This window comes from Octodon degus, unplaced genomic scaffold, assembly GCF_000260255.1.
Source record: "Octodon degus isolate 3935 unplaced genomic scaffold, OctDeg1.0 scaffold00034, whole genome shotgun sequence".
NCBI lineage: Eukaryota > Metazoa > Chordata > Mammalia > Rodentia > Octodontidae > Octodon > Octodon degus.
In genome coordinates this window covers 13,884,904-13,903,737 of record NW_004524610.1, presented here as the reverse complement: position 1 = coordinate 13,903,737, position 18,834 = coordinate 13,884,904, and the positions used below count along the sequence as shown (strand labels likewise).

General features: G+C 36.2%; 1 protein-coding gene across 11 annotated transcripts in view; it reads left to right on the top strand.

The window, feature by feature from the left end:
* Positions 1-18,834, top strand: part of Epb41l2 (erythrocyte membrane protein band 4.1 like 2) — a 304,724-nt gene that overhangs the window by 224,674 nt on the left and 61,216 nt on the right. For all 11 annotated transcript variants that reach the window (XM_004630260.2, XM_023714273.1, XM_023714266.1 and 8 more), the window contains exons 11-12: positions 8,466-8,638; positions 17,872-18,026. In XM_004630260.2, the coding sequence (XP_004630317.1) occupies positions 8,466-8,638; positions 17,872-18,026 (328 nt within the window). The remainder of the gene's footprint in view (positions 1-8,465; positions 8,639-17,871; positions 18,027-18,834) is intronic.

The window sequence follows — 18,834 nt, the reverse complement described above, 5'->3', positions numbered from 1 at the left end:
ATGTTCTTATCTTCTTTGTATGTCTGTGTTTCTCATCTGCTGGTGCTGTCTTCACCTGTGTTTGTGCTGTCTGATGCTACCTTAGGTATTTCTTACAACAAAATAATCATAGTAATACAGCTGTGTAGATTGATGCTGTTAAGATAATTTCTTTCTTTTCTTTCTTTTTTTTTTTTTTTGATGCTGTTAAGATAATTTCCAGCAGTAGCTAGATCCTCACTTCTGGTCAGCATACCTGCCTATCTAGCATGCATAAGGCCCTAGTTCAATCCTCATTGTCACAAAAGAAGAAAAAAAAAATAAGGAAGCCATTTGATGTTTAATTTCGAAAGGTGCAAATGGCTTCCTTTTCTTGCCACTAACTAGTTCTGAGTGCTGTATAGGGATTAATTCTTTTAATCTTTACATCTGTGGAATGAAGGCTATCATCTTTCACAGAGGAGAAGCTGAGGCACAGAGAAGTCGAGTAGAGTGCCCTGATCACATAAATAATAGCTGAGGGAGGTAGAATTCACACTCAGTAGTGTGATCCTGGTGCCCCAAGTGTGTCCTGTGTGGTGTTGCTTGCATTTCTCAGTGCCCCCACCCCCAGAGCCCTGAGTGCTATAGGCAGGAGCTGTGCCCCTGAGCTCTCCAGCCTGTTGTTTTTCTGGTAGGGTCATAAGCAAGAGATAAACGTGAAGTCCTTCCAGCTAGATGATAAGCTATCACTTAAACCTGGTATCAGAGTAATCCCAGGGTCTTACTGTCATCAGCTGTGCTAGAGAGAGCGCTTCACAGAAACCTGGGCCCTGGCTGTGATTAATTCTAGTTATTGGTGTGGGGTGCTGCTTAAAATGTTCCTTTATTTTCTGTAGATAGATAATGGTACTTTGTAATAGAGTTTTATAAAATTAAGATATTTATATATTGCTTAAGCAGTGAATATGTAAAACTTGATTTTTTTTGTGTTATTAATTAAATCACTTTGCGCAAGGCCTTTAATACTCTGTAAAAATTACTACTTTTGTGTAGTTTCTGCATTCTCAAAACAATGATAGATGCCTTACAGTGATTTTTATGTTGTTATAAAGATAAGGTCGCAATGCAGGTCTTTATGTGGAGAATAATAATAAATATAATAAAATAAAATTGAATAGGATTGAAATACTTTGTTGCTAGGCCTACATTTTCTTAGAAAATTTACCGTTATCACCTCTGACTTAAGTCACCAAAAGAATGCTTTCGGAGAAAGCTAATAATGCAGTGTATGACTTTTCTTTTTCTGCATTGTGGTATGTCTTTGATTTTTAGGTGTTTTCCTTATATTTATTTTGTTAAAATACCTTATACAAAGCGAATTAATTGATAATTTTTTTTGCATTTAAATGACAATCAGTTATCTGACCATTACCTTAATGCAAATAAATTAGACTTAAAAAAAAGTAGAAGTATGGAATTCTTTGTAGTAGGCTTAGCTACTGGGCTTGTTAGCTGTCTATTCCAGCCTATACGAATGGAAGGTTACCTTCAGAATTGGGAGAAAATGCACAACAAAAACAGCAACCCCATTTAAGAAAAAAAATATTGTTTCATTAAATTAAGACTCAGCTATTCTGTAGTAATTTTTACAGAGTGTATGTGTCATAAATTGCAGGATTTGTCTTCTTCAGTGCTAAGGAGACACTGCAGAGCTGGCCACAGTGCTGTGTGCTTGTAGTGACAGCTGCTGGGGAGGATCACATACTGGTCAGCTTGAGATCAGCCTCAGCTGCTGCCAGGACTTTATCAGGGGAAGAGCGAGGCGAGGGGCAAGGGAGAGAACACAGAAGGGTGGGCATTTTGACAGGTTATCTTCACATTGTCTGGTATTCTAGTTCAAGTGTTCTCATATATTAATAGGTAAAAATAGACACTAGGGTCCTCCTTTGTATTTATTAAGTACCTGCTGTATGATGGTACCAGCATATATACGTAAAGTTACATAAAAGAATAATTAGAAAGTTAGGAGTCACTCATGGAGGTTTTCTTAATTTTCTTTACAATTGTTTTCTGAAATGACAAATTTTCTCATCTTTAAAAAAATTTTAGTTCATTTTCTAAAAGAAGATAATTATTTCAAGAAGATACAAGCTTTTACATAATTTACATACTGTTTAAAATATTTTCCTATTTCTGAAAACAGGCATCCTGTTTGTAGTTTTAAATTTTGTTTTGCAATTTTCTTTTGGGTTGTCAAATGTATGTTTCTCCTTTGAACTATTCTTTAAAAATTTACCATTTCCTTTAGTTGCTCACTCAGCAACTCGAGTGTACTTTATGGACAGACAATGTATTTCTCAATTGGTGCACTGATGAGCTCGTCAGAGGTGCCCCCCTCTCCTTTACAGGTCACCACCACCTGACAGATCATCCGTAGATCCTAGTTAGCAGAGTTGCTGGTGGGGAAGCCCAAATTTCTTGTACTCTGAATTCTAAATATAGTTATACAGCTTTTATTTTTTAAAACTCATTATCAACTTTATTGAAAATCAATAATAATTATATAGCAAATTAAAAATTATAGACAAATATTGAAATGTGAAAGATAAGATGTAGAGAGAGTGAATTTTAGGAAAATATTTCTGAAATGAATACATAACATGAGATTAATAATAGATTGCACATTATAAAAAATTATAAATGAATATAACAAAATTGTCTAATATAAACATGAAGAAGAGTTTATAGATCAATCATATAATAGTTCACTCTGTGCCAAGTCAAAAAACTTAAATTCATGTGATTAGATTTCTTAAAATAGAAGGGGATAGGCAATAAATATTTTTTTATTAACTTTATTGAAAATCAGTAATTACATATAATAAAAACTGTAGACAAATATTGAAATGTGAAAGATATGTAGAAGAGTGATTTTTAGAGAAATATTTCTGAAATGAATACATCACATGAGATTAATAAATTGCACACTGTAAATAAATTATTTACCAACTTAAATGAATGTAAGAATAAAAACTGACCAAAATAAAAATGAAGACGAAATCACAGATCAGTCATATAATAGTCTACTTTGTGTCAAAATCAAGAAACATATTCATGTAAGTAGAATTCTCAAAGTAAAAAGGGGTAGGCAATAAATATTTAAAGATTTAAAATTTCTGAATTTAGTTGAACTTATAACACCACATTTCCAAGAAAAACGAACCTTCTGCCAAGAAATTTGAATAAAATCATACCAAGATACACAAAAATGAAATTGTCCAAAACTTATTGTAAAAAAAAAAAAAGCATTAAAGCGTACACATAAAAAGTATTAGCTATGGAAGAACAAAATTAAAAAGCATCTTACTGCACATTAGAAAGAAAAAAAGATCAAGTGTGTAAGAAACTAGACTAGGGCCCGGGGAGATGGCTCAGTGGAATAAGTGCTTCCCTGGCAAGTGCAAGGACCTGAGTTCAATCCCCTGTTCCACAAAAACAAAAACAAAACAAAAAAAAAGAAACTAGATTAAAGGACTGAAAGAAAAAAATCTGTTCTCTCTGAATTTTATACTTAGCAAACATACCTTTGAATACTAAAAGTAAAATATTTTCCAGTTATATAAACTTCAAGTATTCTAATACCTCCAGACGTAGCATACAGGAAATAACAGAGCATAATTCAAAAGGCAAGAGAAGTTACAGTATGCTCCTAGATGAACAATAGAGCTCTCAAAATGATAGTTATGCAGGACTATATAAAATAAATTGGGTGAACCCTTATTTAAAAGGTCATTAAAGATTTCTATGAAACAGTACCAATCTTATGTCAGGTTATACACATTTTTTTTTAAATATGTGTGTGTATATAAAAGAACAGGGTGTATATATGTGTGTATATATCTGGGAAGAAATAATGCAGTCAATGGAAAATGGAAATATAATTTTTAAAGTTTCTAATCCTAGGAGAAAATATCATACCATGTCTTAAATAAATTGTAAGTCAAAGATATAGTATAAATCTTAAAACAAAAATTAAAATTAAGCAATGTTCAGAAAATTACATACTAATTAATTAAAAATTAAATGTTTCAAAACAGTTGAACTAAGAAAAAGTTTTCGTGATAGTAAAAAAGTACTAAGAGTAAAACATAAGATAAATACTGGAATGGCAAATAAATGACCAGCACTTCTAACAGTTTGGGGATAGGATATTGGACAAAGTTCTAGTATGTTGTGGACATGGATAATGTCCATGACACTTACTGGTGGCCAGGTGTCACTTGTGGGACTGAGCTACAGCTATTTCCTTGAAATCCACCCCGTAGACCCAGATGGAATCATGACCCATAGGGTACAGGAGAAGTCCATTTGTAGAGTGTACTGATGGAAATATTTTGCTGCTGCACACAAAAGAATAACTGAAAGACTACTTTTCTTTCTTTCTTTTTTTTTTTTTTAAGATTACTTTTCTATACCTCTTTTTCTCCTGTGTTTAATTGTTTGCCCTATTTGGTGGGTTCTTTCCATTCTCATTCATGGAGTTGTGATCATTTTGATTTCTCTCTAGAACATCATTTAGTAGTCTGTGTAGGCTTGGCTTTGTCATCATGAAATTCTAAAGTTGTTCTTTGTCATGAAAGTATTTCACTTCTCCATTATACTTGAAAGAGAGTTTTACAGGGTATATCAGTCTGGATTGGAATTTGTTTTCTTGCAAGACTTGTATTACTTTGCTCCATGTTCTTCTTGACTTCATGGTTTGTGAAAAGAAATCTGCCGTTATTCTGATGGGTTTGCCTATAAATGTGATCTGTTTCTTCAGCTGCTTTTAGTGTACTGTTCCTGTGCTGAATTTCTGGGATCTTGATTATTATATGTCTGGGTGTGGTTTTAATTGGGTTGATGTTATTTGGAGTTCTATATGGTTCGGTTACTTGAATGTCAGATTGTTTCCCCATATTTGGGAAGTTTTCTGCTATTCTGCCCATACTCTTTTTATGTCATTTGTATTGGCTCCTTCTCATTGATGCCTATTAGTCTCACATTGTTCATCTTTGCAACATCTTGCAAGTGATGAATTTTTTTTCCTGCATCCTAGTTGTTTCTAAGAGATCTTTTTTTATCTTTTCACTAGCTGCAATGGTGTTTTTAAAGGTCTGAAAGTCTATTTTCACTTTCACTGAAACGGTTTTGCCGGCTTGTGATTAAGGTTTTAATTTTCCATATATCACTTTGAATCTGCTTTATGCATGCTATTTCTTTCCTATATTGCTCATTCAAGGATTCCATCATTTTTACATTCTGCTCTTATTTTTATCAGTGTCTTCTTTAGAAGCACTTAGTATTTCATTCATTATAGTTTCTTTTTTTACTTCAGAAATTATTTCTTATCTGATTTCCTCAGTACCTTTCTGCAGTTGTTTCTTTACTTCCAACGCTATTATTTCGGAGATTTCAGGTGTGTGATTTCCAATTTCTTGTATGCTAGTGTCTTTTGCATTTGTTCCGGGTGGACTCAGGGCCTGAGACTGCATTTTGTTCCTTCTCTTTGCCATTTTGTATACCACTGTCTTCTGATCTTTGGTGTAGAGCTTAGATAGAGTTATTATTACCTTAGCACCCAGTGTGATCTACGAAGTTCAGAGTCCTCCAGGTGTGTGTGACTTGGGTCTGATTGCTGTGTTCCACTTCTTCCTGCTGCAGCCCTTGGAGGTGAAGCTTTTGTGCCACTCTGGCAAGATGGTTCTGCTCCTGAATTAGCTGGGTGGGTCTTACTCTAGCCTTTTTGCAGGGAGTTCTGATGAAGGGTTCCATGCAGTCCTGGGTGTGGGTCAAATGAGGATCTGGTGGGCCCCAGGTGGTCTCACTCACATGCCCGGCCTGTGCTCTGGGTCAAATGAGGATCTGGTGGCCCCGGTGCCTCTCACTCACACGCCTGCCTTGGGCTCTGGGTTGAATCGGCAATAAATATTTAAAGATTTTAAATTTCTGAATTTAGTTAAAATTATAGCACCACGTTTCGAAGAGAAATGAACCTTTTGAACAAGAAATAGGAATAAAAACATACCAAGGTACACAAAAATGAAATTGTCCAAAACTGATTGTAAAGAAATCATTAAAGCATATACATAGGAAAATAAAATTAGATATGGAAGAACAAAATTAACATCTTATTCCACATTAGAAAAAAAAAAGAGCAAGTAAGAAATTAGACATTTATTCAAAGGACTAAAAAAAAAAAAAAAATCTGTCCTCATTAAATTTTAAACTTTGCAAATGTACCTTTGAAAGCTAAAAGTAAAATATTTTCCAGTTGTACAGACTTGAAATATTCTAATACCTCCAGATGTAGCATATGGAAAATAACAAAGACCATAATCCAGAAGTTGCTGTATGGTCCTGGATAAAGAATAAAGATCTCTCAAAATGCTAGTTATGCAGGATTTTGTAAAATATAATTATATTAGACGAACCCATTTAAAAGGTCATTGAAGATTTCCACAAAACAGTATCAATCTTACATCAGGTTATATACATATTTTTCATATTTGTGTGTGTGTGTGTGTGTAAAAGACAAGAACTAATAAAAAGTCAATGGAAAGTGGAAATATACTTTTTAAAGTTTCTAATACCAAGAGAAAATATCATACCATGTCTTATAAGTACATTATAAGTCAGAGAAACCATATAAATCATTAAACAAAAATTAAAATTAAACAGTATTCAGAAAATTATTACAAGCAGGTGCAGGTGCCAGGGGTTCGATCCCCTGGGGCTGCTATGCTGGCCCTGCCCCTGGGGTGCACTGAGATGGCAATTGAGACTGGGCATGGTGGCATGTGCCTATAATCCTAGCACTTGGGAGGCTGTAAACAGGAAAATTACGAGTCCAATCTAGTAGTGAGAACCTGAACAGCCTATAGACCCTTCCCTAAAATAAAAAATGAAAATTAATTAAATATTCAAAATTAAATATTTCAAAATAATATTAAAAAATTTAAATTGTGAGTCCAACTAAGAGGCCAGATTGTAGTGTATCATATGTACAAATCTGTGATCAATTCAGAGTACTCACATATTATTTGATTAGTTCAATATACACAAAAATATCAACTAAGAAAAAGTTTTCATGATAGTAAAGAATTACTAAGAATAAAGAATAACAAAAATACTGGAATGGCAAATATATGACCAGCACTTCTAACAGTTTGGGGATAGGATATCGCACAATGTTCTAGCATGTGGTGGACGTGGACAGTGTCCATGCTGCTTACTGGTGTCCAGGTGTCACTTGTGGGACTGAGCTACTGCTATTTCCTTTGATAGCCACCCTGTAGACTTGGACAGAATCATGACTCCTAGAGTGCAGGAGAAGTCCATTTGTAGAGTATGCTGATGGGAATATTTTGCTGCTTTAATTGAAATACTGCTGTTGTATACCTCTTTTTCTCCTGTGTTTAATTGTTTGCCCTATTTGGTGGGTTCTTTCCATTCTTATTCACGGAGTTGTGGTCATCTTGATTGCTCTCTAGAATAATAATAATTGAATCCCAGTCCGTGTTTCTGCCTAAGCAGGTGCTTTAATCTGCTGAGCTATCTGGCCAGCCTCTCCAGCTCTTGATTAAACAATGAAAAAAGGCATTTTTATTTAGAAGATTGGCTTATTTACTGAAAATATGTTTTTGTGTAAGTCTGTAAATATTTGATGTTATGAACCTAGGACTAGCCCAGAATTGTCTGGCAAGAAAGAATGTTAGTCATCTCTGTGCATCAACTGTGTGTGCTATTCATCATGGGAACTATCATTTGATGGAACAGATTCTTGACTTTAGATGTTTTTTCCCAGGAGAAATAGGCATAAATATGAAGAATTACTAATGGTAGTGGATTGCTACTTGACACTTAGACTTAGGAGCTAGAGTTTATGTATTTATTTATTTAGTTCGTTAGTTTTTTGTTTTTTTTTTTTTTGGTGGAACAAGGGCTAGAACTCAGGCCCTTGCGCTTGCCAGGCAAGCGCTTATTCTACTGAGCTGTCTCCCTGGTCCCATAGGTGTATGTATGTGTTTATAGAAATGATTTAGGCTATTACAAATAAATAACTTGTGATGCAAATTGAGAACCACAGCTCTTGTGCTCAGGTTGAGATAGGGATTTTTTTTTTTTTTTGGTTCCTGGAATGCCTTCAGGGCACTTTTGGCCAGCGGGAGAGGTGTGAGGTTCGAACTCTAGCAACCTGAGGCTGACAGCTTTGTGGAAGCAGCCACTTAAAGGCCTGAGCTAGGGCCAGGCCCCCTCAGGTTAAGATAAACATTATTCATTTGTATATATACATATCACCATCACAAAACTACATGCAGAGGAAGATTTATACATAGTGTTCGTTTTATTATAAAGTTTAACAGTTTTTGAGCAGCCACATTTAAATGAGATTTTAAATATGAAGTTTTAATTTTTGCATTAAATAAAGTCTAATTATATTTCTCCCCATTTTACCCCTGTAGGCTTGTGACTCCAGAGCAGCCACCAAAGGCCAAGTTCTTGACCTTGGGGTCCAAATTCTGCTATAGTGGCCGCACTCAAGCTCAGACTCGCCAAGCAAGCACCCTCATAGATAGACCAGCACCACATTTCGAGCGCACATCTAGTAAACGAGCTTCCAGGAGCTTAGATGGAGGTGAGCACTGGAATAATTTCAGATTGCATTTGTCTTTTTTTAGTGCAGTGAGTTAAAAATATGTTAATCTAGTTAATTTTTATTTATTTGTTTATTTATTTTGCAGTACTGGGGCTTGAACTCAGAACTCTGTGCTTGCCAGGCAAGTGCTTATTCTACTGAGCTATCTCTCCAGTCCCTTGATCTAGTTAATAAGATCACCAGAAACACTCTAGAGCAGTGATAGCAAAACTGGCATGTGTATTACTTGTTCAAGTCAAAAGATATTCATGTACAAGTTAATTTTTCTAAACTAAGCCCTTGGTACTCAGGTTTAATTACAATATTGTCACTGTTATAAATGAATGGATTTTAGATTGCAGCTTGAGCACTCATCTCTAATGGTTTACCATCACTCCCTTATAAGGGTAACCATTTATTTCTGAGTAAGTAAAAGGTTATTGTAAGCCAAATAATTTTGCAGTATTTTAAAGTTGTCATCTCAACCATACATGGTTCTTTGTATTTAGCGAACACAAGTGTTCTTTGTAAGGCTTTGTGTTCATGAGATTTTATAAGAACATATTGTTACTGATTTGACTTTATTGTGAGGTGTTTTGTATAATTTTTAATCTTGTTAATGATAAAAGTGTAATTTTAAGGGTTTTTAATGTTAACATATGAACTTGATTCAACAGAATATATATATTTCTAGAACCATCAAATTTTGAGTTTTGAAGCCTAATCAGCCATGTATTTGTAGTTTTTTATTGTTGGTGTATCTTTGTGATATGTTCATCTTGGAGAACTGGTATATACACATCACATCTTACTCATTTTTACTTTCTCACCTCACCTCTCTCTTCTGCTTTTCCAGATCCCCTTCCTGTCTCCACAGTCTCCCTTCCATTTCCTACCATCTCTCTTCTATTTTTGCTTTTTATTTATATTTAAGGTTTCTTGTAAGGGCTGGCCAGATAGCTCAGCGGATTAAAGTGCCTGCTTAGGCAGACACAGGGACCAGGGTTCGATTCCCAGCATGCTGTGCCAGCCTTTCCCCTAGGGTGCGCTGAGACAGCAATTGAGACTGGGCCGGGTGGCATGCACCTGTAATCCCAGTGCTGAGGAGCCTGAAAACAGGAGGATCGCTATGAGTCTGGTCTGCGTAGTGAGACTCTGTACTAAATACATTTTAAAAAAATGGTTTCTTTTATAATACAAACTAAGTGATATTTGTTTCTGTGTATGTCTGATTTACTTTACTAGCATTATGCTCTCATTCCATCCATTTTCTTATAAGTTTAGCTTTTTTTTTTTGTATTTTAGGGAAGGGTGTCACTACTAGACAGACTCATAGTGATCTGCCTGTTTACAGCCTCCCAAGAGTTGGGATTAGAGGCGCGTGCCACCACGCCAAGTCTCAATTGCCATCTCAGCACAGCCCAAGGGTGAGGCCAGCATGGCAGGCCTGGCGATCAAACCTCTGGCCCCTGTGCCTGTTTGCATGTGCTTTAATCCTCTGAGCTATTTGGCCAGAGCTACTTGGCCGGCCCTCGTTTAGCTTTCTTTATGGCTAATACTTGTATCTCTGTGTATGTGAAAATTTATGTACTGATGGACACATACACTGCTCCCATAATTCAGTTATTTATGAATTGTGCAATTAATGTGGGAATACATGTTATCACCATAATATGATGTCCTTAGTGCTTTCAGAAGGGTGCCAGAAGAATAACTGAGTGAAATGAAATCTCTGGTTTTAGTTATTTGAGGAATCTCCATGCTGATTTTCATAGTGATTGTAGTAGTTTATCCTCCCATCTACAATGAAAAAGGGTTACTTTTTTCTCACAGCCTCTCCAGCATTTGTTGTATTTTCAGTTCTTGCTGATAGCCATTCTTACTGCAGTTAGGTAGAATTTCAGTGTTGTTTTGACTTGCATTCTCTAATGGCCAAAGATTATGAACATTTTGTCATGTGTTTATTGGCCATTTGGTTTTCTTCTTTAGAAAACTATTCCGTTCAATTGCTCATTTTTTGAATGGATCTTTTATTTTGGATGTCTAAGTTTTTTTAATTCTTTTTTAATTTTTTTTCTTTTTGTTTTTGTATTTAGGACAGGGTCTACAGGGTCTATAGGTTCTCACTCTGTAGATCGAACTCATAGTGATTCTCCAATGTTCAGCCTTTCAAGTGCTGGGGTTACAGGTGCGCACCACCACACCCAGTCTCCCTTGCCGTCTCTGTGCACCTTGCACGCGGGCTGGCTGGGGATCGAACCCCTGCCGCTGTGCTCTGCCTAAGCAGGCACTTTAGTCTGCTGAGCTATCAGGCTGGCCCTGAATTCTTTGTATATTGTAGATGTTGATCTTCTGTCCAAAGTGTGGCTGCAAAAACATTTCCCCCCATTTTGTAGGTTTCTTCACTTTGTCGATTATTTCCTTTGCTTTGCAGTATCCTTTTAAAATTTTTACATAATCCTATTTGTTGATTCTTGGAGCCATTTCTCATGCAGTTGGGGTTCAATTCAGGGTATTTTGCCTATGCACAAACTCCAAGAGTTTTAACTATTTTATATTCCAACAGACTCATCATTTGTGTTTCTATATTTAGGTATTTGATCCATTTTGATTTAATTTGAGCAGGGTGAGAGATTCTGCATGTTGAAAACCAGTTTCTCCACCACTTTGTTAAAGATGAATTTGATGCAAAGGGCCTTTATTAAAGACCCTTTTGTCAGGACACAGAATGTTGAAAGTACATGGTTGTGTCTGCATCCTTAGTTCTAGTCCACTGGTAAGCTTGTCTGCTTTTGTGCCAGGACCAGGTTGTTTTTATTACTGTTCCTTTGCAAAGTCTAGAATGTGCGATGCCTCTGATTTTGCTCCTTTTTTTCAGGATTGCTTTTTGAATTCTGGGTCTCTTGCAGTTTTATATAAATTTAAATGTTTTTTTTTCTAGTTTTGTGAAGATGGCTTATGGTATTTCAGTTGGAATTGCATTAACTCTTCATATCATTTTTGTTAATATGGTCATTTTGATAATATTGGTTCTGCCTATCCAGCAACAGGGATGTCTTCATTCTCTAGTATCCTCTTCAGTGTCTTTTTTCAATATATTATAGTTTTTGTTGTAGAGGTCTTTTTCCTAAATTAATTAATTAGGTTAATTTTTAAGTATTTAATTTTTTAAAGTATTATGAATGGAATTTTTTTTCCTGCTTTTCAGTGGGTTCATTATTGGAATACTCTTCTTGTTCCTGATTTTAGCATGAATTCTTTTAATATTTTTAAGGTCCCATTCCTTTATTTTTTTGTGTATTTTATAGAATTTTATTTCTTAATTTAACTTTTTTACTTTTATTAATATTATACATGTTTGGGGCTGGGGAGATGGCTCAGTGGAATAAGGGCTTCCCTGACAAGTGCAAGGGCCTGAGTTCAATCCCTGGTTCTGCAAAGAAAAAAATTATACGTGTTTGTAGTACATAATGTTTATATTCACTAAGGAATTAGTACATGTACATATATTTCAATTCTCTTTTTTCCCCCCCTTCTCACCACCAGCCTTTTACTTTTCTAGCATCAGATTTATTTATCTTTTAATACTTTATGAAATTAATTATCATGTATACAGATGAAAACTAGACTACTAGGCCAGAGAACATATAAAACATGTAAGACAATTATATTAAGTCAAGGTACACTTTTTTAGTTAGAGACATCATCCATGCTGTATTACAAACTGGTTTTTCTCATTTTTCTTATTATCTTTTATTTCATAATTTATTGTACCTAAATTCATCAACTTAATTTGTTTTATGATTTTTTTTTTTTTTTGGTCTTTTTGAGACTGGGTCTCACTATGCACTTCAGGCTGGCCTTGAGCTCACTTTGTATCCCAGACTGTTCGCAAACTCACAGTGATCCTCCTGCCTCAGTCTCCCAAGTGTTGGGATTCCATGCTTTTTCTGATTCTGGACAAGATAGCTGTGTTTGTATTTGTGTAAGATGACTGTGGTCGTATTTGTCACTAAATGTAGAATTTGCAAACCAAAGCAAAATTTTGTCAAACGCTTCTGTTTGTGAACCAGGTTGTTTGCAAACAAAAGTGTTCATGAACTGAGTGAGGTAACATTGTATTAAGTTTTTCATGTAAGTGAAACCATGCAGTATTTAAGCTTGAGTGAGTTATTTCATTTAACATTATAATCTCAAGATACATTTTCCTGCAAGTGGTCCAAGTTTATCCTTTATGATAGATTAGTGGTCCATTGTAGGTAAATAGTACATTTTCTTCTGTTGCTGATTCATTTAACTGTTGATGGGCATATAGGCCTATATCCCAAGATTTAGCTGTTATGAATCGTGTGCTTATAAGCATGGATATGCATCAATCATTGTGGTGTGATGTCTTTAACACATTTGGGAAGGTATCTAGAAAGGGAATATCTTAGCCAAAGGGAATTTCTAGTTTCAGTTTTTTGAGGACTCTCCATACTGATTTCTGTAGTGACTGTATGAGTTAACAGTTCTGCCAACAGTGAAGGCAAGGGTTCAGTTTCCCCTATAACTTCACTAGCATTTGTTATTGGTTGATCTCTTGATGGTAGCCATTCTTTCTGGGGTGAGATGAAATTTCAGTGTTGTTTTAATTTGCATTTCTCAAATGGCCAACAATGTTGAACTTTTAAAAATGTGTTTGCTATTTGTATTTCTTCATCTGAAAATCAGTCATTCATTTCTGATGCTCATTTTTAAACTGGCCCTTTAAATTTGGGCGTTCTCATTTTTAAAAATTCCTTATATATTATAGATATGATTTAAGAAGTAGAGGGGCCTGGGAGATGGCTCAGTGGAATAAGCACTTCCCTGGCAAGCATAAGGGCCTGAGTTCAATCCCCGGTTTCACCAAAAAAAAAAAAAAAAAAGGAAGTAGATTTTTTCCCCCCATTCTGTAGATTGTTTCTTTACACTGTGAGCAGTTTTCTTGATTATGTAGAAGCTTTTTAGTTTGATGTGATACAGACCAATTGATTTAATTTTTTCTTAAATAAGATGATGTTGGCAGTAGGTTTGTCATCTGTATCTTTCATGATTTTGCAGGAAGGGCCTTCCACACATATCTGTAATTTTATACAGACTAACATGGAAATAAAATAATGTTGCTTTTCTTCATATGTCTGTCTTGTACTATATTGATTGAGAATTAATAGTAAATTCCCTGTAAACAAAATAGGTTGCATTTCCTTTAAAATGCTTTATGAAGGCCTCAGATTTCTCTGTGCTCATACATTATAATCACCAGCTGATTTGGGAGTTAGAAACAGATTCTTTGTACTTTTTGTTAAAGGGTAATGCCTTACCGTGGCCTCCACAGGGTTAGTAGAAAGTACTGGTCAGTGTGTTTGTTTTGTTTTATTTTTTTTTCATAGAAGAAATAATTTCCCAACATTTTTATTATGTTAGATAGTAATAATGAGTTTGAAATTTTTTATTTTACTGATGTTTTCAACAAATAACATTTTTGACTATTAGTTGATACTTTCAGAAATATGAACTTGTACATTAAATAAGTAAAATAGAGTAGACATATACTAACAGAAATATACTTTCATTAGTAAAGAATGAAAGCCTGTTGGTCTCAATTTACTTTTCACAGGAAGAGATTCAGAAATAGGTGCAGATATGTCCTGGGATTTGTCATTGGGTACTGTGGTATATATTTTGTAAATCTGGATTCTAGAGAATGTCCCATATGATTTTATGAGCCCACTTAAAAAAATATGCAAGGGCACCCAGATTGCCTCCAGTGAATGCGCACATTTCGCGACGCAGCAATGTAAATTCAGTGAACTCTTAGTGTGTTACAGCTTACCAACAGCTGAGCACTCTTCCAGGGAAGTCCCAGGAATGTGCCGACCCGTGTAAATGCTTCTCAGGCCTTGCCACAGAGAGTTTATACAGTGTCAAGCAGATGAGTGCATCACTGTTTTCTAATGCCCTGAGAGAGATCAGTGTTCTTTAGTAGAGCACTGTTTTCAGCCTTTGTTTTACGATGAGGCTCTATAACTCTTACACTGCAAGTTTTAGAGTTGAAGAACAGCAATAAAACAGTACACTTTCTTTGAGGTATATAAACCATGTGTGGGGAAGCCCACCATCTTGCTTGGGTAGTTACTGTAGAGGGTGGCTTGTAGGACTTTGTATCAGAAAACAATGATTTTTACAAGGAACAGCAAGAAGCATGGCACAGTGATCCATTATTTCTCTCTTTGTGCTTTGGACACTGTAATTCATCAGATGGGCAAGTCATCAAAAGGATCATTGTGTTACTGTGAAAAATAGGAGGCTACTCATGCCAGTATATGACCAGACAGTCAGTGATCACTTTGGCCCTTATGTTCTTCTGCCTCCCACCCTCAGAGCAGAGCTGGTACTTAATTTGGTATTGAGCTTTATTTCTCTATTGTTCCTTTTTGTGGTACCAGGGATTGAGCTTGGGACCTTGCACTTGCGAGGCAGGCGCTTATACCAAAAGCTATCTCCTGGGCCCCTCTCCATTGTTTTTCTTTTTCTTTTCTTTTCTTTCTTTCTTTTTTTTTGGCGGAACCGGGGATTGAACTCAGATCCTTGCGTTTGCCAGTCAAGCGCTTATCCTACTGAGCCATCTCCCCGGGCCCTTCCATTGTTCTTTTGTCAACATACCCATTTTCTTATTGTAGATAACTGCCTTTTTGTTTACTTTTTAAACTTAGTCTAGAATGATTATATAAATAATCCTCACTTTACAGTTTGAAAAATTAAATCCTCTAGTGATGATGGGGCAAGTACAAATCAATTTGACTTTTAAAGACCACATATTAAAATAAAAATCTGTCTAGTATATAAGTTATTTGTAAACTCTGAGACTCCTGAGATTAGAAAATTGCACCTAAAAGGAGACAAATCAGTCATTTAAGAGAATAGCCAAGGTGCTTTTGGTGGTAAGGAAGGCAGCAGCGTTTCTGAAAGGGAAAAGTATAACACGCAGGGAAACCACTTGGGTGCGGACATCAGGGAATGTACCTGTTTCAGGAAGAACCAGTGCAGGTGAGGCCTGAAGGGCAAGACAGAGGTGGCCGTCAGAGCAGATGGCAAACCCTTCCAGGTGGCAGCAGCAATAGGGTTAAAGGTGAAGCAGCGCTCCATAGATCTGAGAGACAACAAGAAGGTGGCCTGATCAAGACTCTGTGACAGAGAAGTCAGCTGTGGTTGCACCTTGCAGGGCTTTGCAGGTCATTGTGAAGAGTGATTTTTGTTTTCTGTGCTGTAGGAAACCATGGCAGGGTGCATGGTGCAGGCTGTTTTCATGTTAAAAATTCATTTGAGGTAAAAGAACAACTGGACAGGATTGAGACAGTTAGCAGGTCCAGCTCAGGCAGACTCATGGTGGTAATTGTCTATTGGCACCAGGCCTCAGCTCTGTCTCACCTATCAGCTTCTCAGGATTTTTTTTTACAAGAATGTTTAAGAGTTAGGGAAATGCATTGGCTCCAATATAGAAAAAGAAAACTGCAAACATGTTCAAAAGTATGTACAGTCAACATTTTGTTAACTTCATTTTGTATTTTTAGATACTCATTTCTTATTTTGATATGATTACATTCAAAATCATTTGTAAGTTAGATTTTTCTCAAGTTTGCAGTGGATCCTAACTGTAATAGATACTTAGAAGCCCTAACCCTAAGTTAAAGAGTTATGCATAGCTATATAAAGGAAAATTAGAAGAATCTTGTCAGAAGTTTTTAAAAATCTGGAAAATAAGCATATATAAGATATAGGTTTATTTTACTGTTTAATGATAACTGTGAACTTTGAAAAATACAGCTACTTATAGGCTGGGAAAATCTTAAAAGGTGAAGTAGTAGGAGTAGAGGTGGACAGAAGTGACCTCGGACTGGTTACACTGTCTCTGAGGTCCCTAATGTCCCTGCTGGGAGGGAGGGGAGTCCTGGAAGAGGGGCTCCTGGCTTACACAGATAGTGCAAGTGTGTGCATAGCATTTGATGACGAAGGCAGGACTGAGGAAGAAGCAAATTTTGGACAGGCCTGGTGAGGGCTGTGGATTGAGAGGTCTTTTGTGATACACAGATTAAAGTTACTTGGTTCCCTCCAAGTTCAGATGATGTATAGATGACAGCACTTGGCTCCTGCAGCTTGTAGCCCCAGAGCTTTTGTGTTTCTTGGGCTTTGCTCATGGCATGGAGCAGAACAAACCACATGTCAGTGAAGGGACCTCCAGGGGAAGAGCTGTAGCTTTTGTTACCTGCTACCACTTTGTCTAGTTGAGGTTTGAAGTTGTCCTGTGCTGCTCTGCTGCAGGACCAGACCTTCCACACAGTTCATGTTTCTGCCTCTCTGTGGAGAGCTGATGGAGGCACTTGGGAGCCAGGTGTGCTGTGTCTTACTGTAGGACAGGTCGAAATGTGCAGTAGTAATGGAGAAAATGGAAATATTAGACATAAATAAGGAAAATCCTTAAAGTCTGGTCTTGTCTCTCGGTGTTCAAATTAAAAGTACTTTTTTTTTTTTAATTTAATGCAGGGTCTACAGGTCTATAGGGTCTCACTACACAGATCAGATTTGTAGTGATTCTCCTGTTGTCAGCTCCCAAGCACTGGGATTACATGTGTGCACCATCATGCCCAATCTCAGTTGCTGTCTCAGTGCAACCCAGGAGCAGAAACCACACGGCAGGTGGGGGATCGAACCTCTGACCCCTGAGTCTGCCTAAACAGCAAATTAGAAGTTCCTTTGTACATGATTTCTTGCATGTTATTGAAGCAACTCCATTTAATAATTGAATAATTATTTGTTGCAGTAGGTAGGTTCAGAAGTAAAGTCAGGCAAGATCAAAGAGATCCCAGGGGCCTAAGGTGCAGATGAAACTGTAATTTTGACATTTTGCCCTGTTTTATTTAGCTAGTCTTAGAGCTCCTCCTACCGACCAATTCCATAATCACAATATATACTTCAAAAATCTCAGTTGAGACCCTAATAAATGTAGTTCACTAGGTTGAAATTCAGAATACTATTAGAGTTCAGTGAAAGTTTAAAACTGAGTTTGTTTTCTGTGTTGATCTTTTCAGAGTTTAAGCATTGTTCTTGTTCCTGTTATTTTACATGTTACTGTTTATATGTTTGAGAAAAACAGCATGTAAAGCTTTAACCATTTACATGTCCTGAAGTAATTGGAAATTATTCTTCACCAGCTCCAATTGGTGTGGGGGACCAAATTCCTGCAAAGGATTTTCCTGGTGTTGCAGGGGCAGCCTTGGCATATGGCCCAGGTGTTGTGGGTGCTGCCGTGCTGCAGGATGTCCGGAGCCCAGCCAGAGCCCCACATTATCAGCTCTCTGAAGGAAAGGTATGGCAAATCAGTATGACACGATTTTAAAATTGTCCTTAAATGAGAAGCTTGCTGTGGCAGTCTTTTCTTTCAGAAATGAAGTATTTATAATATATCATTATGTAATCTGTGTTGGTGTAATTTCCCGTTTTCAAATATGGTAGACTCTTGAGTTTCTAACCTTCTTTTAGTTGTTATTCAGAGCAAAATAGTTCAACATAAATTACATTACTACAAGTAAGTAATTCATTTTCAGTCTTTATGATTATCAGTTAAATCAACAAATTATAGAAGTATGGTGATTGGGAATTTATGTTTGGTTTGTTACAAGTAAATTTTAAAGCTTATTTAAATTATGTTAAATTGAATTTTTTTACATATACAGAGATGATCTTTAGGAACAATTTTATTTTCCATTAATACCTGTGACTGATAAGAAATTTTAACACAAAGAGTAATTGTTTTGTTAGTGAGAAGTTAATGCATTTTATGACCCTATTTTGTTCATTTCCCCTGGTGAATGGAGAAGTAACTTATATTGTGTTCTCAAATTTGTCACCTATGCTACCTGGAGTAGTAAGGTCTTTGCAGTGCTGATTCGAAGAACCTTTTTGTACCTCGATCTCTTTGCCATATCTGTGCAAAGCAACATTGGAAATAGGTGCAAGCATGTGTGCACGCACACACTAAACGGAACCATGAAATTACCCTGATAATTTTAACTTTGAAAATTTTAAAGGCATGCAAAGTGAATCCATAAAGGACCTGCTAAATAATGTAATGCCAGTGCCTTCAGTACCTTAGCATTCCCTGCAATTAAAGCCAT